Source organism: Lepeophtheirus salmonis, chromosome 5 (genome assembly GCF_016086655.4).
Source record: "Lepeophtheirus salmonis chromosome 5, UVic_Lsal_1.4, whole genome shotgun sequence".
Taxonomy (NCBI): domain Eukaryota; kingdom Metazoa; phylum Arthropoda; class Copepoda; order Siphonostomatoida; family Caligidae; genus Lepeophtheirus; species Lepeophtheirus salmonis.
Window position 1 is genome coordinate 71,770,023 of NC_052135.2, and position 27,847 is coordinate 71,797,869.

A 27,847-nucleotide genomic window follows, 5' to 3' on the forward strand; every position below is an offset into this window, starting at 1 on the left:
AAACCACAAAATCGAACTGGAAAGGGCTATTATCATCTTCGAATTCCTTTTTGCTGGCTGTTCTTCCACGTTTACTTGAAAATGATCCATGTTACATTGCATTGAAGGCTATCAATGTACAAAATGTTCAAAAGGAGCTCATGAAAAGGAACATATCCAATTCCCTAATTCTTTTAGATTCCAAACGACTCCAAAAGCTGAATAGAACAGAAACGAGAGTTGGTGAAGTGGGATGAAGACGGTCATCAGAAATTCATTCACCGATTCAAGAGAGAGATGGTTACAAGATCGTCTAGCTACATTAACATTCTTTACCAACAGATAAAAATAAAAAGATGCTATTTTGTAACTGATGAAAAAAAATAGCTTTTGAAACAAATAAGCTAAACTGACAGCGTTATTACAATAATACCAAGTTATAAATTCAAATCTGAACGCTAAAATTAAAATTCAACAAGATATAATTGATGAATTAACAATATAATTTCAACAAAATTAATACTATAAATAGTGCTGGATGACAGTGGGTTTGAGGGCATCGGTGTTTGCAAAACGGATACTATAGGCTTAACTCTCGACATGCACCCAAAAGGTGTAGTTGAGGCCGTTGGTATCAGGGCTTTAGGGTGGGATACATGTGTCAAAAAGAGTTTAAAAGAACTCAAAAGAGTTTTGCAAAAGAGAAGTTGGGCTTTTTTCATTGCTATTGTTGCTGGGGGGGGTAGCCTCTCCATCCTTACAATACTCTGTTGACCCACTTTTTAACACCTCCCTTGACAGTTTGGTGTGAAACTTCGAAATCTCTTGCAAGACCACTCATGGACTTGAGGAGATTGCCCCTGTGGTGTTTTTTTAACTTCTCAAGGTCCAGTTTGGCCTTTTTGACAGAGCTCGTCTTCCTCTCTAAAGTTTCGGGCTTGCTTACAGGGTAGATGGTTGTCCTGGAAACGCCCAACTGCTTGGAGTGTGCGAATGGAAATTCGTCTTTCCCATTCAATTTTCTTTCCTCCACTTGAACGTAAAGTAGAGAGCTCAAATTTGTTTTGTTTTATGAGTAATTGCTTATGCCTTAATATATCGAAATATTAATTAATGTTAACCACTCAGCCTTCTTTAGTTATTGAATTAGTAATTGTTCAGTCTTTGCAGGAGGAAATATATAGAAAATAGATTTAAGTGAAATATTTGCTATCAAGGCTTTGGGCGAACGTTATCACATATTTTATTTTTCAACACCAGCTGTTCTCTGCTCCTTTTATTTTTAATTTTTTGGTCTTTTTTTATGTTTATCTGACCTAGGAATCTTGTTTGAAATCCATATACATAATGTATATTTCTTACTTGAGGAATGACTGGAGTGCTAACCTACGCACATTTAGTTCAAGTGAAGGATTTCTCCCTGGCGCGTTGTCCATGTAGCTACGTCCATTCCATCAGTTGTACCATTAATTGGAAGGTAAATCGATTAATTTTAAATGATTGGTTTTTCATTTAGAATGAAGCACTCACTTTTAAATGGTGTAGTTTGTCAATAATATTGACTTGATTGCAAAATGCATGTACAGGGAGCGGGGATCAAATTGTCCCCTACTTTAACCCTTGATAACTTGACGAAAATATCAAATAAAAAACCGGTTACCAAATAGGAAAGCTATTCTCGTCATCTGACGATACGTAGTTCAGTTAGCATCATGCCGTCATCATATGAGGAGATAAAGAGCTATAAGTGGAACGAGGAGCTTTCGAGATCCACCGTAGTCATGGCATTGGTTAATAGTGGAGGTGAAATCTCCAATGCAACGATTGCTTCAACCTTAGGAGTGATTTTACGGACTGTTCAGCGTATCCGTAAGAAGCTAAAGGACACCTGGGATGTTGATGCCACCAACATGAGGGCACCCAAGGAGGAGGTCACCGACAGGAAGGTCAGGGACACCGACTTTGTCGACAAGGTGAAGAAGATGGTTGAGGATGACCCTACCAGGTCCATGAAGGCCGGAGACAGGCCCTGGGTGTGGCAACAGGACTCAGCACCCTGCCATGTGTCCAAAATCTCCATGCAGTGGTTAACCGAGAACTGTTATGACGTCGTAACCAAGGATTTGTGGCCTCCTAACTCTCCCAACCTTAATCCTTTGGACTATTTTGTCTGGGGCTATGTCGAGAGACATATCAACAGACATCACCATAGCACCAAGGCCAGCCTGATGGACTCCATCAAGGAGGTATTCGGCAACATGGACAATGAGATGGTCAGAAGAGCCTGCGGCCGGTTCAGAGGCCGTATTGAGACCGTTATTGATACCAACGGTGATTATGTCAAATGAATGGCTACTCAATATCTATATGCTCGTTATAGTTTTGATTTTCAATAAAAAAGTTAAAAAATGTATATTTTGTGTTGTTTTTTGTACAAAAATATTTTGACGACAATTTAATCCCCGCTCCCTTTATATTAACCAAATCTTCTTCTTTTTGGAATGAAAAACAAAAATCATATTTTGAAAAGTACTCCTTGTCTCGTAACTGTAACTTCATAAACATTAGTGGGCATATTTACGTGTGGATAGTTCCTTAAATAATAATAACTTTGATTGATCCTATGTGAGATTCTACTGCTTGTAATGGGTCTTATAATAGCCATATCTTTGAATTAAGTCTCTTAATATAACGATAATGATAAAAAGTAATAAAGGCGATACATATATTTTTTGTCAAATATCATGCTAGACTAGTTTGACCACCTAGACAATTATGAAGAATGGGAGACCTAAGACAGTTGTAACACTAAGAGGTTACTATATGTTTTTATGGAAATTTTTGAACAAGGATATTTGTAAAAAAAAGTAGTACCAATTATAGTAGATAAAAAATGGGAGAGGGGTCAAAACCATTATTTTTTGTAACAATGCCGAGTGTTACAATTTAATCTGAGCACTTACAAATTATTATTATTTCGCTTCATATACATTAAAAAAGTCCAATTCCAATTTTTATTATTTTATAAAAACACAATTTCCAATTATAAATCATGGTCCTTAAAATGAAATATTTATGTTGCGTAATGTTCATAATTTTGCAAGAGATGTAATGAACATATCTCAAAAATTGTTTGACATTTGTACATACAGGTAGTATGTTACATTTAGCAATGGTACAAAGTAGAATACTTTTTAACATCAAAAATTTATCAAATTATTACCTAAATCTGTAATAAAAATATCCAAGGAATTATGCAATCAATCCTTGTTGAATCAAAAGTGGATAACTAACAGTCGAGGCAGGGATTTATTGCTTAAGAAACAAACTTTCATCAGTTTTTATACAGAAGAATCTTCTAAGAAAACAGAGTAACTATAATTCACGTTTTAAGCCCCTGGTTCTTCACTGTATTTAATGTCCGTTAAATTATTTTCCAACAGAATGGTTCTTATATTCATTTTTAATATAAAAAAATGCAAACGCACAAACATCATTACCTGTTCTACGATCATCAAAAGGAATTTAGTTAGATGCCTTATATTTATTCAATTGAAAATGAAAATCACAGAACTCAGCATTGGAGCCGGTACATGATAGGTTTTAATCCAGTGATCCTTGGGTAAAGTAGGGAGAATAATTTATTCTTAAAATATAAATGCTATCATAACCAAATTTCAATAATTTAGTAAGAAATGTCACGAACGGATATGTTCATTAAAAGATTTCAAGATGTACTCCATTAGATGTAGTAAATATTGTCTGGAATAAGGTGGATCAAATTGTAACCCATAAAACTTACTGTGGCTAATTTTCATTAGTTTGTCAACCAAGAATTGCAGACAGCTGCGTTCATAGGATAAAATAAATATATATCTATATACATATATTTTTTTTTTTGGGGGGCTTTTTTTTCAATTTTTCAAAAACAATTTTAAAATTACATTTGTGTTTGCTCAACCCAATAATTTGATCAAATCACATTTTTTTAGAAAATAAATACAAAAATCTTTATTTTCCCATTTCCATTTTTCTTCCAATGCAATAATTTTTTCTTGATTAAAACAAAAACAAAATAATTTGGGAGGGGTTACAGCCCCTCCAACCTACCTCTATCGGACAACCCTGCCATTATTAGTCCAAATTACAGATAAAGACGTAATTTGTCTAAAAGATCGAGTAAAACCTGTTCGTGACCCTATCTACGAAACATAAAGATCATGGGTGTAAAATGAGGGTCGGGATAGTTGTCCTCTGAGTTTATTGTGGGATGAAGATATATTATATCATTTTGAATTTAGTATGAGAACCACGGAATTCATACACGCAATTACTATCCTATTAGTGCACCTGAGGAGAGGGGAGGGAGCTGGAAGATGTGATCAAACACTTTATTGAACATAGTAATGACAACAATGGTGATTACTTCGAATAAGTCATAAGATATCAATTAAATATTTTCTTTCCGTATATATCTAGGAAGATTGTTTTGATTTCCTTATATTAAAATATATAATATAATAATATACTTCAGGACAATTTAAAAAAAAAATTACTGTGCGGACCAGAAATAGATTGATTAACTTTATTTAAGTAACCAAGTATTATATATGACTTAATGAATATCCATGTCTGAAAACCCGGAAAATATGACATAAATAGATAGATGGAATGTTAAATGAGGATTTCATTCACGATATCCGAAATTGAGTTATAACTGGTTTATTTGTGTGTATATAAATAGACTTGGGATGAATCAAATTTGTTTTGTATTGTATAATCGAATAGCTCAACATTTCATCTTCTTAAGAATATGTTCCATACTGCAATAGTCTCTGTGCACCGTTTTTGAAAATAAGGTACCTAAATGACAACTAAAAATTATCACAAAGTGGTGGACCATGACCCCTTTCCCTTGCTATGTGGCCCCCAAACTATGCCTACTACAACTCTTTTAATTACAGATACAAAAATAAGGAAGAGGTAAGGCAAACGGATGTATTGCATTGCCAAAACCTTAACCCATTAACGCCGAGTGGCGAAATGCCTTGTAACCTATTCAAACTACTTCCTTTTTTGTAATCAAAATGAGAAAGACTGAGATGAAATAATACTTTACAAGTTTATAAATATTTTCTTGAGAGGGTGTGAATCAATTTAAATAGTTGTACAAGGCTTTTTAACCCCTTATAACTGAGTTTTGTTGGAGAGAAATACGATTGATAAAACCTTTAAATCAAAGTTGTAAGTTTGCAAAAAGTTTCCCTTATGTTCAATGGGGTGTGATTGGATAAACATTTTATTTTTATCGGGACCTATACTAAATGTTATCATATGACTTTATTGCCGAGTTGCAAAAAATCATGGCCGTATATATTTCCAATACTGTTGTAAATAGGAAAAGAAAAAAAATATGATATGTATATTAATTTAAAAAGAAATTATATCGACCATTGTCCATCTGATTTCCCGCTTCTTACCTTTGCTAGTTTGTAGAAATTCAGAAATGGGAAAACGTCTTCATACTGTGAATACAAGTCAAGACGCAAAGTATTCATAATATGGACTCGAGTAGCACGTACCTATCTCATTTAAAACAGACATGTTTCCTTATTTATAAAAACTATACAAAAAGTTACGCCAAACATTTCCTGAAGCTTTGAAGTATTTGTTAACTTTATCTACGATTATAAAGGACATCATGTATTATAAGTGCAAAAATGGTGACGTATTACCTAACTACGACGTAAATATTTAAGGGAAATCTTGACAGCTTAAAAAGACCGGACTTTCCAAGTAATAAATTATTTCTATTAATTTTCAAAAGAATATGTATGTAATATTTATTTATGCCCAAGAAAGGGATGAAGCATTGAAGGGGAAATAATTAGTTGGATCATGCAGTGGTCTTTTTAAGATTTTTATATGTAGATACAGGGTAAGGCAGCAAAACGTTAACTGTTAATTAATATTTATTTTCTTATTACTATAAAAAGGGATTAGTGATTATTTTTTGATATTCTGTTCCACCGTTCTTTTTACATAAGCAAACATACAAATCATTTAGTCATTTCATCATTATGAGTGAGCAACAATCAAAAAGGAAGCGGATCTCAGATTTTCTAGATGCTGGAATTGATGTGATGTAAATTATGGACATTGTTCAATGTTCTTGGAGCCTGGTTTTCAAGTTGGTCAAGATGAAAGAAATTGAGAAGTTTTCTTCAGGATGTCAGTAAGTGGAAGGCATAATTAAAAGAGGGATAGGAGCTTCTTGTTAAGTTTGGAGAAGAACATGAAGGAGGATCCCATTAAGTCGATGAATCGCCTCGCCAACTACTTCTCTGTGGCTCCTAGGACCATCAGGAAGGCTATGGAAGGCATAACCACTGGAACGACCTTTGGTTTGTGACTGAAAAATAATAGGTCCAAGGGGTTTACCACACCAAATATCCGGCCCAAACAATGGTCCTTGGCGTTGTGGCCTCTCATGGAAAAAATAAAACATCAGTTCTTTATCAAGGCTTGACAAAAAATCTGCCAGGTGCTATCGTAAGTCACCTTGGCATGGCTGAAGACCAACTACCATGAGGGTAACTACTTGTGGACTCAGGACAACGTCCCCTCTCTCACGTCTACCAAGTACCAAAAGCTCTGTGTAGATAACATGGCTCGATTCTGGTCCAAAGAGATATGGTCCCCTTCATCACTAGATTTGAAACCATTGGATATTTCTATATGGGGAAATTTGGAGAGGGAAACCAACACACCCACATGTAGACTCACCAAGGTCATCGTGTGTGCATGGAACAATTAGTCAGAGGGGTTTGTCATCAACTCGAGCATGGCCTTCAGGCGACAAGTAAAGGCTATGATTGATAATGAAAGTGGCCATATTTAGTGAAAAAAGTTTCGTCAATACCTTGTCTACATATTTTGTTAACATTATTTTTTGCCTTTTATTGAAAATATAAAATTGTTAATGTATTTCTAAATCCAACTCTCCATTCCACGTTTTGCTGCCCTACCATGTACATATACTAGTTTATCAATTAATGAAGAACTTATCCTAGACTTGATCTAAACAACAATAAAGGCATACATTGATTATAACATCGACAAACAAAAAACCTGTAGACCCGCCTAAAGATCTGATAAACAAGCTACTATGTGATTAAACATAGCCGAGCCAGTTCTGATAAATAATAATGTGTAAACATTATAGTCTAAAACAGAAGAAGCAATCTCAACTATCTTTCAACGAAATCCTCAAGTCGTGACGTTTATATTTTTGAGCCCAAAGTCCAGCTGAAATATAATATACACATAATTTTAGTAATGACTGCGTTTGTTTTTTTGAGTTATATTCTATATTCAATATATGGACTGATTTGTAATCTTACAATGACATTTAATAAGAAAATAAATGATTTCTTTCCATCTGTGATTTAAAAAAATAACATATTTCTTTTCAATACTGTCGATATTTAAAAAAATAAAACTCTTTATTTTGAGATTGATATTACTTTTTAATAAAACAAAGGCGCTTTACACGTACTTTCGTTTCACAGTCGATTTAAGATTTCATTGAAATAATTATGAGTGTTCCAAATAATTTTTGATATAACATGGACAATAGGTTAAAACTACTAAAGTTGTTATATAACAACTTATCATAAAACTAGTTATATAGTTATCCAAGCATCAAATGCAGATATCTTAGAATCAAAACTATGCATGCATTTAGTTAAATACGTTTTAAGCAGTAGTAAAGCTATTTGAGAAACCAAATTACTTTTAATAGTAATTTACCCTTCATAATTAAACAATCTTTTTATAAAATGTTTAGTATACCGAGTATAAATTTACTCGAAAGATAAAAAAAATCAGTCATTATTTTAAATCTCCGTTAGTGAATATATTTTTCGAGAAAAAATAAATCCTCATTTTGACAAAACATTGATCAAAAATAGTTATGTATACGAATAAATCTAAAATAGGATATTTTCAAGTTAAATAAAGAATTGTATATACTCAGATTTACTGTTTAAGGAGCAAATTAAAAAGTATGGGCAATATAACGTAGATACAAAGGAATAAGAAACATTTTTATAAATATCATGATGTTTAATATTCCAGTTGACTTACAGAAGGCAGACTTTTCCGTCCATTTTATACTCGTAAATATCAACAAAAATTGTAAAAATACTTGTCTGTATAAATAAATTTATTTCATAGCATCGGAAAAAAATAAATTCATATAATAAAATAATCTTGACTAAATGATTTGGGATTTTAACAATAAATAATATGTTATTCTTTTGGTAAAACTAGTGATGTGCCACGATTTGAATTTTACTGTTTGAGTATTTTCCAGTTTAAAAAAAAACACTCGTGGAATTACAAGCTATAATTGTTACTTGCCTTAGAGTTCGTTACATTCCCTAATACTGTTTGCTGATTAAAATGAAGAAGAAATAAAGTTGAATGATGTCATCGAGGACTGAACTTTATAAGTTTTTAGGGCGGATATGCAGAACTGAATCGGACCTAACCCATAGCAAACAGGACGGGAACTACAGTCTTCAAACAAAATTGAGAACTGAACAACAATAGCTAAAATATAATAAATTTGTTTCGAACCAGTAGTCACACTGATACAAAAATATTTTTCTAAACCATATTTTTATAGCTTGAGTATGCTATATCAAGCCTAGTTTTTTAAAAAAATGGCTGTATTTTCTACAGATTTCTTTGAAGACATAATACTATGCATAATAGTTTCCCAATTAGATGAAATAACAAAATTTATAGTGTGAAAATGGAATGATACTTTTTAAAATTAAATATATGGTCTGTAAAAATAAAAATCACATACTAAATGTAAAAGATAAGGCTAAAATTTTGAATTTTTGAAATTTCATATTGGTCCTCAATGCCGAGTTATTTTGAAGTTTTTATAACGGGGTTGTGTGACTCACATTTGCAGCATTGTGATTCTAAATCAATCATTTATATACTTTCCTATTTGATGTACAAATGGGTAATAGTATGTCATGATTAGAAATTTGTGAGTCTCGCACCAATAGCATGAGACTTGAGAGCCCTATAAATGTAATCCAGTCTTATTTTTGCGAATAATAATAATCATTGCTTGTTTTAGTGTTGACAGACTAAATATTTCGAGTGAAACATGTGCATTTAGCACCTACAAATATCCAGCCTACAGTCTCAACATTTGAGCATACAAAGTTAATGCGAAACATGTGAGTCAAATTACAATGAGTAATCTAACACACAAAATGGATTTTTTTATTTGTTAAAACTATTTATTATCGACCTCTATAGGTCTATAGGTAGGTATTTGCATAATACCTACATACTTTAATAACATTTAAATGTTTTTTAACAATACATAAATATTTAACCAGGAGTCAGCCTAAGCAGTAAGTATATATATATACACAAGACAACCTAACATTGCAAAATAAGTCAATAACATTAAAATCTAATTTAGTGTTGTATTTTAGTCAAAAAATTTGAATTCCGTGGAGTTCAAGTAATTGATTTCTGCATCAAGGCATGGCCTATGGATACTGCAACCAATACAACCATAGTGGCTAAATTTCTTTACTGAAAAAAATAAATTCTAAGGAGAAGGTCATCTGACATGTCGTTTCACTTATTTGTAACCCCCAAACTTTCTTTAGAAAAAGAAGAAAAAAGAAAGACCACGAGCATTGAATTATAGCAATTTCTCCAAACAATGCAATTATTATTTAATATTGCTAGTAATTGTACACACCTAAACAAAAGCTAACTTGTTTTCAACCAATCCACGTTCAGAACAGAAGCAGAAACATCAACAGCAAACAAAAATGCACTGTAAAGTTTTGTGTTTGTGAGATAGTACCATGTTGAGAGGAAAATGGGAAAAAAATTATAAAATAATGTATAATGTTTAATATTTTCTTGGAAAAATTATAACATGCTTAATTAAATTCAAATTTTCAAAAAGGATGGATAAAAAAGTGCTTTGGAAATTAATTTTTGCTTCATGTCCAGTTTTTCTTTAATCAGTACTAGGATCAAAAATTTAATCACAGATTTGTATCAGGGATAGATTTGTAGATACGTTAACACTGTCATTAAAATTAAAAGGAAGTAAGAGGCTTTCAATAAAATACGAGCTGTACACTCCGTACCAAAGCCAGAATCAAGAAAAGTTGCATGGGACAACAAAATTAAAAAAATATATTAGGTGAATAAATTTAATATATTGGCTAAGTTGGTCTAACTTTTACGCTAGAGCTTATAATTTTAATGCATATGACACATATCTTTTGAGTAAAAAATTATGATTTTGTGTAAGTTGCTACCTGGTAAAATGAGAATTCACATTTTATCAAAAAGAATTTAGAGTGCACATATTTGTCATCTTTTCAATATAGTATTTGAAACATCATGAAATGTTAGTTAAGTTGGTTGGGTAATTTTTGACTTTTCTTGGGAAAAATAATATTAAATATTAGTGTTTGGGGTTTGGTCTTAAGCCTTTATAATTTTGAATTTTGTTGGTAAAATTTTTTGATATTGACAAAGAAAAAATATTGATTCAGAAGAAATGGAGCAACAAAATAAAATTTTGAAATTTCTTTTTCAAAAATAATGGACGTAACAAAAATTTAAATTTTGAAATTGAAAAAAAACAATATTTATTTTATAAAAAGGTCTTTTGATCAATCCTTGGACCCAAAAAAAATTTATATTGAGGATTTTTTTTTATGAAATTTTGGTTGTTTCCTAATTCCAAAAAAAAAATTTAAAAATTAAAAAAAATATTTATTTTCTCCATTTCTTCCAAATAAATAATTTTTTTGTCAATATCAAAAATTTCTAACATTTAATTTTAATAATTTAATCGATATATAAAAAACTAATATGTCAATTGAATAATAATTGAAAAATTAAATTAATTCCATTTTTGTTCTGTAACTTGAACGTTGAAAAACTTTACAGAATGTAGGAACCTTACCTATTTTTATCCATTGAAAACGCTTAATTATTCATCTGAAAATTTACTTTATGATAATAACAAGATATTTAAGTATGTAAAGAAGACTAAGGACCCCTTTGTCCAATTATCATACAAAAACATCCCACAAAATTTACTTTACAATTAAATAATTAAAAAGTTTTGTTAAATTTTCTACGAGATATTAGATATAAACACAATAAACGTGGGTACTGTCTTCTCTCATCCTCAGCCAGCCAAGATATTGGGTATATTTACAAACAAGGAGTGAAAATTTTTAATAACCCAACTGAGAAAGGACAGTGAGTGTGACCTGCAACTCTCATCTCAAGGAGGCTCACATTTGTAAAAATTACAATGGGGAAATTCAAATTATGCGTGCAAAAATAAAACTAATTTATTTTAATATAACAAGCAAGATTTTATAAAACTTATTTTTGAGTATTTCTAGATCATTTTATAAATTTCAGGCTTTTGCACTAATCCTAACAGTATTGGATTTTAAATTGTCTGATACTATGCTTATGATGGTTTATAGAAATAATTCCAACTATGCCTGGGTTGGGGGGGGGGTTATGGGGGGGGGGCCTGGTTAAAAATAATACATAAGTGAGATTTCGATTGTTTTAATACTTATTTTGATTTTTTTTAACATCATCGGGATTAATGGGAATTATGTCGTATTAAAAGGCTCTCAATAATATATGTAGAGATATACATTGAAGTAAAAAAAAAATAGAACTCAATTTCGGCTAATAATTTTGTCTTTATAATTGTTGAATGTATGAAAAGGAGTCAATGTGTGCTCTGAATAATTTATGTTCATTTTCAGTATATGTTAAGATTTGAATTTAATATAAATGTTGGTATTTTAAAATGAATGTAGTTTGATTTATTAGTAAAAAGTTAAAGTAATAATAAGTGGCATGTTAAAGAAAAGAAACCAAAATCAAAATCACACACAAATGTTTAATCAGGTTTTGAATATAATTGAATCTACTTAGGAATAGATATTTAGGAATTAAATAAAAAAATCATTCTTCAGATTACCAAATCCAAAAAAGATCCAGCTAAAAAATTTACCGGATTTCAACCACTGCTCATATATCATTCAAACATTTTTTTCTCAAACTCTTATCATAATACCATTCAACACCATTTTGACCTGCAGGCTCAAAACCACTTTTATTATTAGATTTTTTTTTAAATCGATGATTATTATGAAAAAATTAAATTTTTTCTGGATAAAAAAATTCTAAAACTACAGCTATTTACAAAAAAAAAAATCAAATGTAAAATTTTTGTGAGAAAAATTTTAAAATCCATAATTATTCATAGAAAAATAAATTAAATTTCAAATATTACATTTTTTAGTAACAAACAAAAATTCCTTAATTGTTTTTTTTGGGGGTTGGGAGAGCTAAACACCCTGAGTTATGTACTACTTGTAAAATATTCTTTCAAAATCCCAAGTACCCCCTCCCCAGAGGGTACGCGTACCCCCATTTGAGAACCACTGTTCTATATTAATAACGAAAATTGGTGTTTTAGACTCCGTCAATGGTAGGTAATATCGCTATTATTAAACACAAGAGAGCGAATATTCCACTCGGCGAGTTTTATCACCGGCAAACTTTACACAAAGTTAATTTTCCATGGGTGAGCTTGTTATAAGGTGAGTATCCCCAGAAAAAACTTTTCAAGCAAGTCTACCAAAAGCAAGTATTCCAAGATCCGCAACTAATCCCAGCCTCCCTACTGAGTCACTACTGAGCAGTATTCAATCTACTAACTGAATGGTTGTTGCAAATACTACAAATAATATTGTTGTATCTCTTATGCGCATAAATAATGCGTGTATTCAAGTATATATAAAGAATTTCCTCATTGTTTAGCAACAATAAACACATAAATCAAGTGAAAATAACGAGAATCTATTAAATTTTTTCTTTTTTAAAAGCATGAATAATTTCCTGTCAATTAACTTTGGAAATTTAAATAATAATAATTTAAAAAATAACTGAAAAATTTAGTATACGGCAATATATAAGTAAATGCAATCATTATTTGAAAAGGAAGAGGCAAATGTAACTTGTATGAAATACGTTTATACTTTTAAAAAATGTACTTAAATTATTTATTTCCTTGTAGAATTATATATTATGTTTTTATGTAAATAATTATTAATATTATAACTAATTGCAAATAAAATAGTTCATAGAACAATCATAAAATATAAATTACTTTCTAAGGGCTTATTCTAAAATTTTAACATTAACTTAATCCATTACATTTTGAGGAAAATACCTTCTATGATGTATTTATAATTGAATGTTATATTTGAATAAGATTATTTTTTTAAATTAAGATTGTATTTAGTTCAAAATATAATTTTTTTTAAATTATATAACGGAACTTTTTTATAATAATTTAACTCGCAACCTATTATCTTATGTTTTTCTTTAATAATTCAAAAAAAAACTACATACAAACAGGACTTGAACCCCTTACTTCCATCCTTTTTTTAATCATTATTATTGAGAAGTACTGTTTGAACAGGGTGGGAAAAGTATGTATGACAGCACTTTGGCGCTCTCTCTTGGGCAAACCAAGGCACTTAGGAAATGATTTTTATTTTTAGATAGCGTGTTCAAAGTTGCAACAGTCGGATAAAAATTAAATTAATAGTCAAATTCGTTGCTCAAAATATTTGGAAAATGCATAGAACCCTCCTTGGAAGCCGCCCGGGAGTGACAATATAACAATTGCTCAAACTCTGGCACTCAGTGAGACGTACGTTTACAAGGTTTGGAGGGATTTATATGTGGCAATAGGACTTGGTTCCCTGCCACACCTCGAAAAAAAAAGAGTATCAAATGTCTCCAAAACAATTCTGACCTCATCTCGCCGGACTTTTGGCTTTAAAACTCGCCGAGTTTTAATGTGACGGATTTTTGTTTTCCTTTGGTTGCAATCGAACAAAAAACCACAAATTGAGACTGTAGTTGAGGTTGTAGATGATTATATTAAATAAAATCAAAATCTATCAAGGTGAATCTGATAAACTGGCTGTAGGGAAAGTTACATTTGAAAAAAAACACCCATTTCGTGGCACAAATAACTTGCTCATCCTGTAAATGGTAAAATGTATAAATGAATGTCATGGTTGTTGGAGCAGTTGCTGGGCAATGCAACTTTCAACTTGGAATACTAAAGTAAGTATGACTCCTATCAGTCATCAAAACTTTAATACTAAAATAAAAATTGTCAAAACAGAGTTTCATTTGTCTATTTTATAAGATGAATGTAGGGGTCAATTTTTGAAAAAGTATGTATATGATATTATATTTAGAGTCTGGCAAGGGATTTTCGGATAACTCCTTAAACACGGTGAAATAGAGTCATGCACATCAAAAATGAATATTTAAAAAGGTAAATTATGTATAATTTTTAATAAATGTATTATTAGGTAATATCAACGTCATATTCGTAATAAAAAGTTTCAAATTACTGACATAGATGCATATCATTCATTTTTGATTACATATATTAAAACTTTATTATTAGATATTAAAAAAGACAGTAATGAGGAATGAGAAAGCTTATTTAACTCTTTGTAGTATGAATTGGATGAAATATTTATCGGATCCCAGTTGAAATAATAAAGTTTAAATATATAGGGTTGATAAGTGATTACGTCACGAGACGTCCGATACATCACTAATACATAAGTGATTAAGTTAAATTAATAAATTTGTTTGTATGGTTGTTAACAAATTGAACTTTTGGTTGCATGGCTGCCATTTATTGTAAAAAGGGGTCAATGATGGGTGGTATACAGCTAGGGGAGTGTAATGCTAGTGAGTAGAAGAGCAAAGGGGGTGGGGTACAAAATCATGGGTAAAATGGCAGGGATTAGAGACCTATAACTGCATAAAATATGTCATACCGGTTTGTAAAGATAAAAAATACAGAAAGTTAACTTAGTACTCCCAACAAATTAAATAATAATTGGAGGTAGAGCAGTTTAGCTGTTATGAAGTTTGATTAGATCAGCTGCATGCAGCCATGACAGGAAGGAATTAAACAAAAATACAACATCGCATATAGCAAGGACAGCTAGGCTGGAATAACTTCAATGTCGATCCCCAATTCTACTCTAAGTCAAATAAGCCCTTATATATGTATAACTCCGTAGAAAACTGATATTGTTACTCTGTGTCTTTTATAAGTCTTATAAACTGTTTTAAAAGCTGTTAATTTATTTAAATTTGAAAATCGGAGCTGTATTTTTTTATTCAGCTGTTATAATTATCACTTAATTACACTAAGCAATAAAATGAAGGTTATTTTGTTATTTAAACTGTAGAATACAATAATGACCATAAACTTTCAACTTCTGAAAATTAAACCTTAAGAGCCCTTTTAAAAAATCAAGTTTTAAGGGTATAGCTACGATTACGTACCATATTTCGACATGAAAGAACTTTATTGTTGAATATCAAAGTAAAGAACAAATTGATACAAATATTAAATATTTGAAAAGTGAATTATGTATTACTTTATCTTGATGAGAATTAATAAAAAATATATATAACCACTAGAAAATTGAATAAATTCGATAAGAATTGATTTTTGATCCGAGATAAAAGTTGAAAGTACATTAATCTTCGATGATTTACATCCCCAATTGCGCCTAAAGAGCCTTTGTCCAGCTTTGATGTCACAATTTTATTTTTCTTTGTGTTGGTTGAGAGTTTTCTTATTAATCCTTGTTATTTAAAAAAATCTACTAAGTCGATAATTTTCTTTTTCAACATCATTGATCTTTAATGACTACGAAAGCTCAGACACACATCTAGTTATTGTATTAATTTTGTTAAAATTCTATTGTTAATTAATAAATTATATCATGCTAAAGTTTAAAATTTTAGATTTTTAAATATTTTTCCAAAAAAAATTATTTTTTGAGAACAGCTATAAATTTTTGAATTTTTTTTCCAAAAAAAATTAATTTTTTCAGAACAGCCATTATATTTTATATCTTTTTTACTCTTAATTTAATGATTCAATATTTTTCAAAAAATTTAATTTAAAATTTTAATTTTTCATTTTATTTATTTAAAAAGCAAGCCTGCCTCAAAAGATAATCCTGCGGCCGCCTCTGAGAATATAATTAACGACTGTACTATATGAATTGTAGTTTTCATTTTCATTTTTTAATTCCGAAAATGTGTGTTGCTGTACGACACTTTAAATACCCCATTATACTCAGTCATAAGTCATAACTTATCATAAACTCAATTATGAGTTCATTGCACGGTTGTACATATATAAAATGATTATCTTTCTGTGTCATCAGAATATTAATGAGTTGTGTCAATTCTTGACAACTCTATGTATGCTCCAAATAATTGAATTATAGTACTTTTTTTTCATATAGAAACTATATTTATGTATACTTGCATTTATATATAGTGTAGGCGTTGTATTTACAAATGCTTTGAAATAGTGTAAATAAATGTATAAGTCGATTAAAGTTATGGGCACTGCACTTTATTCATATAACTATTTTCACTTTCCATAATAAGATATCCTCATTTTTTTTAAGTTGATCAACTTATCTTCTAAATTTATTTCGCTAAAGGGTAACTTTGGTAAATCAAACCACCTTTAACTACATCCTGAACAACAAGGAAAGTATATAACTCTGTTATTTCTTTTTTAAAGTGAGATGTTGAGCATTAAGCTTTAAGTTAGTTGCACTACTTTTTATTCAAAACAAGTACCATTTAAGATGGAAGAGACACGGAGGAACACCATCATCGAATTGGCTTGTGGGGGATTGCCATATCAAGCAAAATCCCAATAGTTCTGGAAGTGAGAAGAAAAGAGAAACTCTGATTAACGTTCTTTCCAAAAATTACCAAGGAAGACGTGAAACAGTCTCCAGGACCATAATCACTTACCATAGACTGCTGTCATGCCGTCTCTACAAAGACATATCCTGAAAGACAAAATGAAAGCCATCCAAGCTGTCCACAGCAAAGAAAAATGCTAAACGATTTGTACTCCAATGGTAACCGAATTATCTTTTATTCGTATGAGAAACAATAAACAGTCAGATCCCACAACATCCAGAACAACAGATGTTTGACCAAAGAGAGAGCTAATGCCCCCACGTTTTTTAAAACCAAGTTTTCGGCCAAATCATGACCCTGCGGGTCAGTGGGAGCAACGGGAGTGTCATTCACCCCTCTTCTTTGAGATAAATGAGAGGGTGGGTGCCGACAGGTATTCTGAAATCCTATATGACTAAGTGATACCTTGGATGAAAGCTGAGTCCGATAGTGTTGAATTCCTGTTTCAACAAGACACAGCCCCTCTCACAATGTCTGTAAGACACAAAAATTTGGGAAATAGGAGAAGGTGACATTTTGTGGCCCACAGGCCTGACCCTCTAACTCCCCAGATAAGAATCCCATGGATTACAACTTATTGAGGGAATTAGAGAGGAAAGTCTAATAACTTAACTCAGCTGTCTTGACTTTTTATTCGATCAACTGCAAGCTGCCTTGAGGGGAAGGAAATAAACACAATCCAACTTCGTATATATAGCAAGGACATATAAGATTGAATGACTCCGATGTCAAACTTCAATTCTAATCCTAGTCCAACAATGACTTAAGGCAAGTTACCATATACGTATAAATATACGTTGTGTACAAGTTGTAACTTGTACAAACTCATTACACCAATTGCAATATATTTGTGCTAAAATGCATTATATAATTCCGATATTGGTCGTTCTAACTACCATATATTAATAGATACATTTCATTTTGATCTTTTGAAATTACATGAGTCTTATGTATTTATGAGTAATATCACTTTGAGCAATTGAAATTTATACTGTACCATAGAATACTTATATTTAATTATTTTATTAAACTAGCTAAAATTATATTAGTAATATTTTGATCCTCCATAGAATATTCAATTATTTAAATATACTAATCTCAAGTACCGTAAATTCTTCATCTCTTTTTTGGATTACAAATTGTACAATATATTTTATACGCATCTCTTCTCACCTAAAAAGAACTGCTGATAAAACCATAATAAATTAAGTATTTACATAAATGGTTCCAAAATATAATATACTCAAAATCTTTTTAAGGATATTTTAGTATCTAAGTCTGGGGTGGATAATTAAATAATTTAATTTTTCTATAAGTTATCAATTGGTTATCTAGAAATCAATATAAATTATTAAAATCCAATTGTTTTTTTTTTGTAAAACCACTACAATACACGTTTTAAATATTTGTAAAAAAAAATGTGACCAGTCGCCATTCTTAGATAAAGGCGCCTGACAGGCAATCATGAAAAATTGAGACACTTAGATATTGGGATATTTACAAACGGCTTTAATGTATCTGATGATATTCTCACAGATCAATTAATGAACATTTAAAGTGAACTTAAGCCATAAACCAAGTGGTATTAAAAAGAGACTGTTATTATTTTTGGTACAAATTTAGTTCGCTTGGAGAATACTTTTATTACCGCTAGAGGACAATAAAAGTAACTATGCAACATCTATAAATCCACCCTTTTAATTGGATGGACAATGTTTTGATTAAGTCGTCTCTAAGGAGTCTAACATTTACCACTTAAATGACTACATTTTTTAATGACGATTTTTAGCATTATTAAATATTGAAAAAAAAAAATGTAATTGATTTTTTTTCTAAAGGATCATACCTAAAGTTATATATTTTTACAAACTAACTATTAAATGGAATATGTTAACAAAATACTTGAATAAGTTGTTTAGCAACGGTAACCTGGACGTTTCAGTAAAATGTGAAAACAACAAAATAAAGAGAAGGAATTGCATATAAACTAGCCCTAGTTGAGTTAATATTCTTACTCAATAAATATCATGAAACATAGCATTATCCTTTTTTCCATTTACCCAGCGCTTGTAATTTCTTCAAACTATCCAGCCAATTGGATTAAAAATGGGGAATGCCTGGATTTCAATGAAGCTCCACTTGAAGAGGACGTTGTGCCTGGGATCAATACAAATGTGATTAAAGTAATGGACGTTGAAACAGTTGAACTATGTTCAAGTCAATGCTTTGAATATAATATGTGCAGGTTAGTTAAATCATACATCGTACGTATTTGAATAACATAAAACATATAGAATTTTGTATTTAGTTACTGTCGATTAATCTGTAAATCAATTGGAAAATTGAATCTTACACAATTATATTTTATTTATTTGAGAGGTTCTGTGTGAGGAAATTAGAGCTGTATGTAATTTTATAGGTAGACATGTATCTTAAGCAACTGCTGGTTTTTGATTTTTTTTTAAATCAAACGAAAAATGTCATCGCAGTGAGATTCAAGGCTTAGATCATCAACTCTTCTTTGTGCAGGTCACACTCCAACAGAGGTGGCCAGGCTAACAGGAATGGCTCGTAAGACCACCGTAAATATTAACAAGAGGCTAGACCACAACGAGACCATAGAGATGAAGGAGGGCTCCAGAAACAACCCATTATTAATGTCAATACTCACTAGAACACCATCAAAAATGACCCAACCAAGTCTCTGCTCACGGCAACCATATAAATGTACGTTTTCAAGACAAATATACTCCTCTGGGTTCAGGAAAATTTTCCTGACGGCAACATCGTCTTTCGGAAAGATGGGGCCCTTCTCAAACTGTGAAAATTACTCGGACCTCTTTGCTAACAACCTGAACATGAGGATGTTGCAAACATACAGTCCAGGTGTATATCCTGTGGACCTTTCTTTCCGGCAGCACATAGAGAAGATGGCATGTAGCATTCGTCACCTGAATGTTGAAGTCATGAAGTTTTCCATCGACGAGAAGTGGGCTTCTATAGACCTGCACTTCACAAGCAATAATTGCAACTCCTTTCGCAATAGGCTTGTCGCCATCACTGAGGTCAATAGCCGCAAAATAAAATAAACCAATTTGACTAAATTGAGTTAGGATAATATAATTATAATTATCCTCAATAAAAAGTATGGATGTCGTTATTATTTAATAAATTATCTTAATAATATACACACAGTATGTCTCAATATCACTCAGAAAACTTTTATTATTTCTACAAAATAGTAGAAAACTTTTTTCATACTAACTTGACGATTTTATAAGTTATAATATGATAAACTTATTTTATACAAATATTACTTTTCAAAAATTTCAGTCTCTGTACCAATACATTTTTCCACCCCGAAGCCTTTGCCACATTAAGTTTATATTCGGCGCTGATATTTGGCCTATTGTCTTCCCCACAGAGATTTCCAGACTGGTAATATATTGGTAATTAGATATCACAAGTTTTTTCTCAATGGCGTTCTACACACAATAGTCAAAGGGATTCTGGTTATGTGATAGTTACTTTGACCAAAATCCCAAAATCTCTTATTTCTTTTAAAGTAGTATTGAGTGGCATTTTATGTATAATTATGCCCATGTCTAATTCCCAAAACCATAGAAGCTATTTTATACATCCACAAGTCTGCAATATTTCATTGACACGACTAAATGTTTCTTATATCAAAAATACATCAGGGAGTACTATTTACAGTGCACCCTGCACATAGTTATTTGTTGTATCAAAGTATTTTCATGATATATATCATGAAGCACTATATAGGTGCACCCAGTGCATTGTTTTCTTATATATAGACATACTTTGCTTTATTAATATAGATATTTCTTCTGTGCGAATTTTTCAATTATCTGGATTATTAATTTAAAACCATTGCCTCACTTCCAACATCGATATTGTCTCTTCGGTATCAATACTGATTTCCTTTTTTTAAATACATAATAATTCTTAAGTACATACTCATGCATATAAATTTGTAGTATAAGTCTATATATGTATATATATATTCATAAGTTATTTGTGCTTTAAAATACCTCCTTTATATTAATTTCAATCCTATAAAATGCATCCGTTTCTCTCTTAAAAATGATATTAAATACAAAAAAAAAAAAAAAAAGGAATAAATATAATTTTATAAATAGCTACCTTTATGAATGTTAAAATAACCGTTTCTTAAGAAAGGAGTTTTGATAATATTAAAACTAGGGCTCGACCAATTATATAGAGGTTAAAGAACCGAAATGTCTGTAGATCCTTTTTTTTCAAATCATCTATTGATTCTTCCACTAAAAGTAACAATTGAACAAAAGCTCGAATGTAGACTTTTGGTACACTCATACCTGATGTAATATTAATTTTGACATACTTTAGGCTAATATAAATATTTATATATATATTTTCAACATTTATTTTAAGAGACTCGATATTTTGACATACCTTAACAATATAATAAAAAAAAGATTATATTCAATATGAAGCCAAACAGCCTGAGTGTTAAGTTTGAATACGCCTCAAACGGACAATAGTTGACATTACGGGTGGTCAATTAAAATTCGAACACTTACTAATTCAATCATTCTTAAAGGCTGAGTAATTCGAATTAATTCATATTTTGATATATTAAGCTCTTTAGCTTATGTACAAGACAAGAAAATTACACTTGCACGTGATCGACAAATATATATTAAACACACTCCAAATAGTACACAATGTATGACTAGTAGAAGACCTCTATACCCTGCTCACACCCTCAACGACTTCACATTTTAGGTGCATGTGAAGGGGAATGTCTGAAGAGAACCATAGCCCTCAATGCCAAGCATTGGGACTCCATGACATATGACTACATCTGCTGCGGAAGACAGACCTTCTGCTGCCGCCCGGGAGACATTATTTTGATAAGGTTGCTACATCAATTATTAAAAAAGCTTAGACACATATCTATTTATAGTATTTTTGTTGTTGAAATTATAATATTAATTAATAAATTAAACATTGTTAATGTTTAAAATATAAAGTGTTTAGATATTAATTGACAACTCAGTACATATGTAGGCGTATTATGGTACTACTATATATTTTTTCCCCATTCAACCTCTCTCCTGTTCCGAAAGTATTCTGTAACATTAAAGAGAATAATAATAAATAATCAACAAAGTCCGTATACTTAAGATTCTTGGATTTTGTAATCCATTCTCTCAAATGTAAGACTTGGTTTCCTGAGTGTTTTTGCGAAAAATGATTAAAATCAGACTTGGTCTATCTGGGCCACCAGGCATTTTTACATTTTATTCAGCCATTTATACGTAAATTTTTTCATTTCCTTTGATTTTTGCTCAAAATTAGTCATATTTGCTATCAAATTATAGCTGTTTCCACGAATAATGCTTAAATTTATATAATATACTTAAAAAAAATAGAAATGTAAAAATTTGAAAAATCTAAAAAATGGCCATATACAATTTTTTTTATTTGTGAATAGTTAGTGAAGTCCTGTTGAAGCTCAAAAAGGAAAAGAATAACGTTTTATATGCGTCAGTAACCTTGTATTATTACCAATACAATAGCCTATCTCAATAGAAAGAATAAGATATTTTCAACCATTATTTTTCTTTCTATACTATTGAATATATACCTGTTTTTAAATTTTGCCATTGCAAGGATTTTTAGTATATTAGGCTGGGTAAAATTTAAATTCGTATTTCCTGCCCTTTTTTTCAACTAAGTCTTGTTTATTACTGGTCAAATCGGATCGTAAGATATAGCCTTGTAAAGTTTTGAGAATATGCTACAACCGCTTTTTGGTTTGTATTGCGCTTCACCGAATCAGTCGTGAATTATAGTGCGTGAAGTATGGAGATCTCAAAGGAAGACATTCGTCATATTTTTTATGTTTACTTCCTGAAAGGGAAAATTGCGTCGAGAGCGACCAAGAAAATTTCACAATGTATCTGGTTCCGATACTCTTTCGGTTTGTGTTGAACAAGGTTGGTTCGAGTGATCCTCCCTCCCTTCCAACAGATAAATTGTGCTCTCTCCTGTGAACAACTCAACCGTTTGAAGCTGAGGGATCGAACAGAAGGGGTGAATAGAGAACAATAAAACATATACATACAGAAGCTCCGGGAGAAAGGACAGGAAGTTCTTAAACATCCACCCTATAGTTCGAACCTTACACAAAGTGACTACCGCCTTTTCCTGTCTATGGCCAACGTAATTGGGGTAAAACTTGGCCTCAATACAAATCTGTGAAAATTGATTGTCCGAGTTTTTTGCTAATAGCAACATAGACCAGAAGGGCAACATGAAGTTTGATTCTCGTTAGCAACAAGTTATTGAATTGACATAGGCATACTTGGCTTAAATTTGATGATTGTAACACTGGTTATAAAACATTGAAATAAAGTGGATAATACGAAATTACTCTTTCCCAAACTTATTATTTTAATAATCAAATTCAAATGTTTATCAAAGGCATTATGTAGTTTTCATGGGAAATTTAAAAAAAATTATTTTATTTCTTAAGCCGTTTGATGAAGAAGTATTAAATATTTGTTTTTTTGTTATTGTAAAAATATGAACACCAAGATGGTGTTGCTATCAATTAAGATACAATATTTAAAGTCAGTACAAACAGTATAGTTTTGTATACTTTTTTGTAAATATTTATAAATAAAAATCAGGAACAGGCATGATTAATAGTAAAAATTTCATTTTCCAGATTCTTTACTTTTTATGGAGATGTTAACAGAACAAAGGAGGATTGTCAACTTATTGGATTCAATTTGAAAGCGCCTTGTTTCGAACTTAAAAATAAATGTGTACTCCTAATAGAATGTATAGAGTTTTCATCACAATGTCGAGACTGTAGCGTAAGTATTTCATATCTATAGTTGTGTTTATGTTTGTTGCCAAAGAAAAATAGGGAGGAAGGAGAAGATGGTAATGATACATTTGGCTCTACTGAAGTCTTACTACTATACGCTCTCCGTTATATGATTTTGAGGGGAAATAATAAACTAATACTCACTAATAGGATAACTTTCTACACTTAAATAGCATTAATGCAGGGGAAATATTATAAAAAAGTATACTTAAATTCATATATATTTATTTTATAAAATGTTTTTAGACAGTTTATATCAAACATAGGCATAAATTTTTTACTTCAGACGGAGAAGTTAACACCACCACAGCCTTAAAATAATAACATAAATAAAGAAAAATCACTCACAACAACCGTTTTTCCATTAATAATTCTAAAGAGTTGCTTTTTCATTACGAACATATCAGGTCTAACTCCAGGTGATCTAATAGGTGCTTCTGGAATTGCCAACAGTGTCGATTCTATATATTTTATTCATATAAAATCAACCGTAAATTATTTGGTACTGCCATTTTGACCCAGTGTCTTCCACAAGGGGCTTCAGGGTGGTGATATTTTCGTCTTAGGTGACATAAACCTTTTCCCAATGACACTTCAAAAATAGTTATGTTGACGGAGGCTAAAGTTTTTTATGAACAAAATATACCTAACCCTAATATACTTCTTAAGTAGGATTGAGTGCTCATTGGTGTAGGATGGAGCGTAGCTTAACCCGTACTCAAAAACTTCGTATAATATCAAAGTGCTTGAAAAAAACATTTGATGTCATACTATAAACAATTTATCTGTAAAATTTGTCTACATCAATGTTTTTGGGACCAAACTAGACTTAATTTCACATATGGACCGATCTAAACAGAATTTTTATATGAAACCGGTCAAGATGTAGCTTTTAACATTTTCAGACCGGTCTAGGATTTCCAGACCGAAACCCAACACTAATAATAAAACTCTGGCCAAAAACCCCTTTGTTTTAAAAACAATCCATTTTGACTTTTTTCATCGAAAAAAAAAGTTACTTCAAATATAATGTCTGATTGAGGGACCTTAGAAATTCCCATATATCTAGGACTTTGAGTAATATTATTTGGAATCTGGGCAATGTATCCAGTGCTAATGGATATCTCCCAGAGTCGACCGTAAATAGCGTGCGTCCTTCATCATTTTATAATAACCTTTGTGTTTCTTGATATTAAATAGCAATTAGGAAAATTATTAAATCTTTTGAGTCAAAAAAACATATTAAAATAAATCAAGGATGTAGAAGTTGTTCTTACTTCAAAAATGTCATAGAGATATTAAAACATGCTGTATATATATTTACATAAATTATAAAATAGCAAATTACTTTAAATTAAATTAATTTTAACACTTAAATATTTTTGTACTTTTTACCTTATCTTTGAAGTTTGTTTAAACGAATTGTATTCTGGATAAAACAAAAGTTTTGATCTAATTATTCTTATTCAAATGTGTCTTGTTTTTAATTATACATGTTTTAGAAGTGCTACGTTTTAATTAGAGACCTTTTAGTCAGTTGAGCTTCAATTCTAAGAACTTCATATATTTGTATTTAAAACAAAAACTAAATGTTGGGCTAAACAGATATTTCGCCCGTTGTTAGTCATGCACAAATTACTTTCTAATTGGATAAAGTTGCTTATTAAATATTATTGAATTTTAATATCCTCAATAAAAAAATCCATTTATAAAAGAAAAGAAAAAAAAATCAATATTTTTTTCAGTACTCGACCATTAAAAACCCCAACTATGCCAATAAGGGTCGAAAAATAGATTTCTAATCTTTTCATAAATCGAGATATTTGAATAGTTTTCCGAAAATTGATATTTTTTTACAACTAGTAGTAGTATTGGGCTATCAAAAAGTTTTGAAACGTGAATTAGTTGTGTTTTTGTTAATTTTATGCAGAAGTTGCATTAAAAACCCCAACAACTGATTATTTACCTGTTGAACCCCTTATTTACTAAGTCTCTAGGATAAATATTACCTAAATTGAGCATAAAAGGCAAGAAGTTGCCTTGAGTCTGTGGCAGATTTAGCCATTCTGAAATTATAAAGACCCTTCTTGTCTCCAGAATCACTATTTAGAGGGTCAAGTTTAAGGTCAACAATGTGAAAACATCAATGATTGTAATAGAAGCAAAAGGCAGATCAAATGAAAACCAGAACATAAACGAAAGCTTATTTGAAAAATCCGAAGATGATGAAGACTGACATGGCAAAGAAGCGGCCGGTGAGCTGTTCCATTGTGTCCAATGGTGTAAAAAAAGCTGGTGGTAAGTTTCTCTGACATATTGAATGACCATTGCTGACTCAACAACTCTAAAAATTAGGATTTGATCGCTGCAAAAAGTTATCAAAAAACCAAATTTTGTTCTTCTTGGACGAGAAGAGATTTACAGTGGATCCCGTTTACAATAGACAAAATGATCAAATCTTATGTTTTGGAGAGCCTTCATGAAGTGTCCACCACCAAATATCCGGCTTGGCATTGTTTCATCTAAAGGTCACAAAATGAAGCTAATTTGGTTTCCCTTGGATACAGATTGAATAGCAAGGATTACTTGATGATTTTGCTAGGCAAAGTTCTTCCCGGGTTTGCATGATCACAAAGCAATATAGAAGATAACTCTTCAAAAAATCCTTAGTGTATTTGAATAGATCTGAAATCAAATTTGTATTGCCTGTAGATACTCGTTTACATGTATGAGATATTTTGAAATTTTTTCGCTAGTGAGCTATCAATTAGTCCATTCCAATCTTATGTAAATTAAGACGTCGGACTTGACTTGAACTGGGATCTTAAGGACTCGAATAAAGATCTACCAAAAGGGCTTATTTTACATCAAAAATATTATATTTGACAAAATTTTGCAAATAACCTTTTTAAAGTTTTCTCTGCCGAAAAGACTAATGCTCATTAAATCCAATCTATGTATCCTTGTAATAGGACACAATCATATATATCAGTGATTAGATTATATTCGAGATCTCATTATAGTAAAATTATAAAACCGTGACTCCATAAAAATGTACACTTAATATATATGATCGTCATTCGGGGATAGTGGATTTGTGATTATTGCTATAATTTTATGATTTTTACTTTGACACTCAAATAAAATAAAGATTATTCCGCTAGAGTTGGTCTTGATACACACTTACAATTTGACAGTTTACTTATCTGATGTCGGGAATGACTTGCTTACAAAGATAAAATCAATGGTTCTGGCATTTTTAAATTTTTAGAACGTCTGGGCTTTATTATCGATAAAAGGATCTAAAAAAGTGTCATGACCGCTAAGCTAATTATTCAAATTATCAGGAGTAGTTCCTGTCTTAATGTCCTTGTTTTATACGCAGTAGGATTTGAGTTGCTTTCCTTCCTATCACGGCAGCTTGCAGATGATCTAATGGAACGTTATGACAACAAAGCTGCACGTCTCGCAAACATTCTTCAAATTACTCAGATAACTTCTATCATATTATACTTTTTGTATTATTACATAGCCGCAGAAAATTTTTATGTATCAATGAGTATATTGCAGTGAAAAAAAATGAATTATCACCCACTCGCTGAAGAAAGCAAAACTATGTCGGAGCGAGTTGATTTCAAATATCCCAACTTGTCCTCAACTATCGTCACTCTTATTTTACTCCTGAGTAGGGAACTTTATTTCTTTCACATTCAATCATATTCAAAACTTGATACGACATTCGCCTGTTCGTATAAAAGATGGAGAGTAACCTAAAATATTTGTGGAGGAGTTATAATTGTAAGTCCTTCTTGGACTCAGAGTAGAATTGAGGATCGACATCGGAATGACTCTTGCCAATGGCTCTTTTATTTCCCCCACCCCTCTCTTGCCACCGCTTATTGTAGCTTCTGTACTCCAAAACATTCTTCAAACTGTGATGATTACCATGTCGACTTTCATTTTCTTTATTTTTTAACATGCCCAAAATATACATGATATTCATCA

At 31.1% G+C, this 27,847-nt stretch overlaps 1 protein-coding gene across 1 annotated transcript in view; it reads left to right on the plus strand.

The window, feature by feature from the left end:
• Positions 1-18,912: 18,912 nt before the first annotated feature.
• Positions 18,913-27,847, plus strand: part of LOC121118885 (uncharacterized) — a 28,175-nt gene continuing 19,240 nt past the window's right edge. The window contains exons 1-2 of the mRNA XM_040713479.2: positions 18,913-19,180; positions 23,678-23,828. Coding sequence (XP_040569413.1) covers positions 18,963-19,180; positions 23,678-23,828 — 369 coding nt within the window. The 5' untranslated portion in view covers positions 18,913-18,962. The remainder of the gene's footprint in view (positions 19,181-23,677; positions 23,829-27,847) is intronic.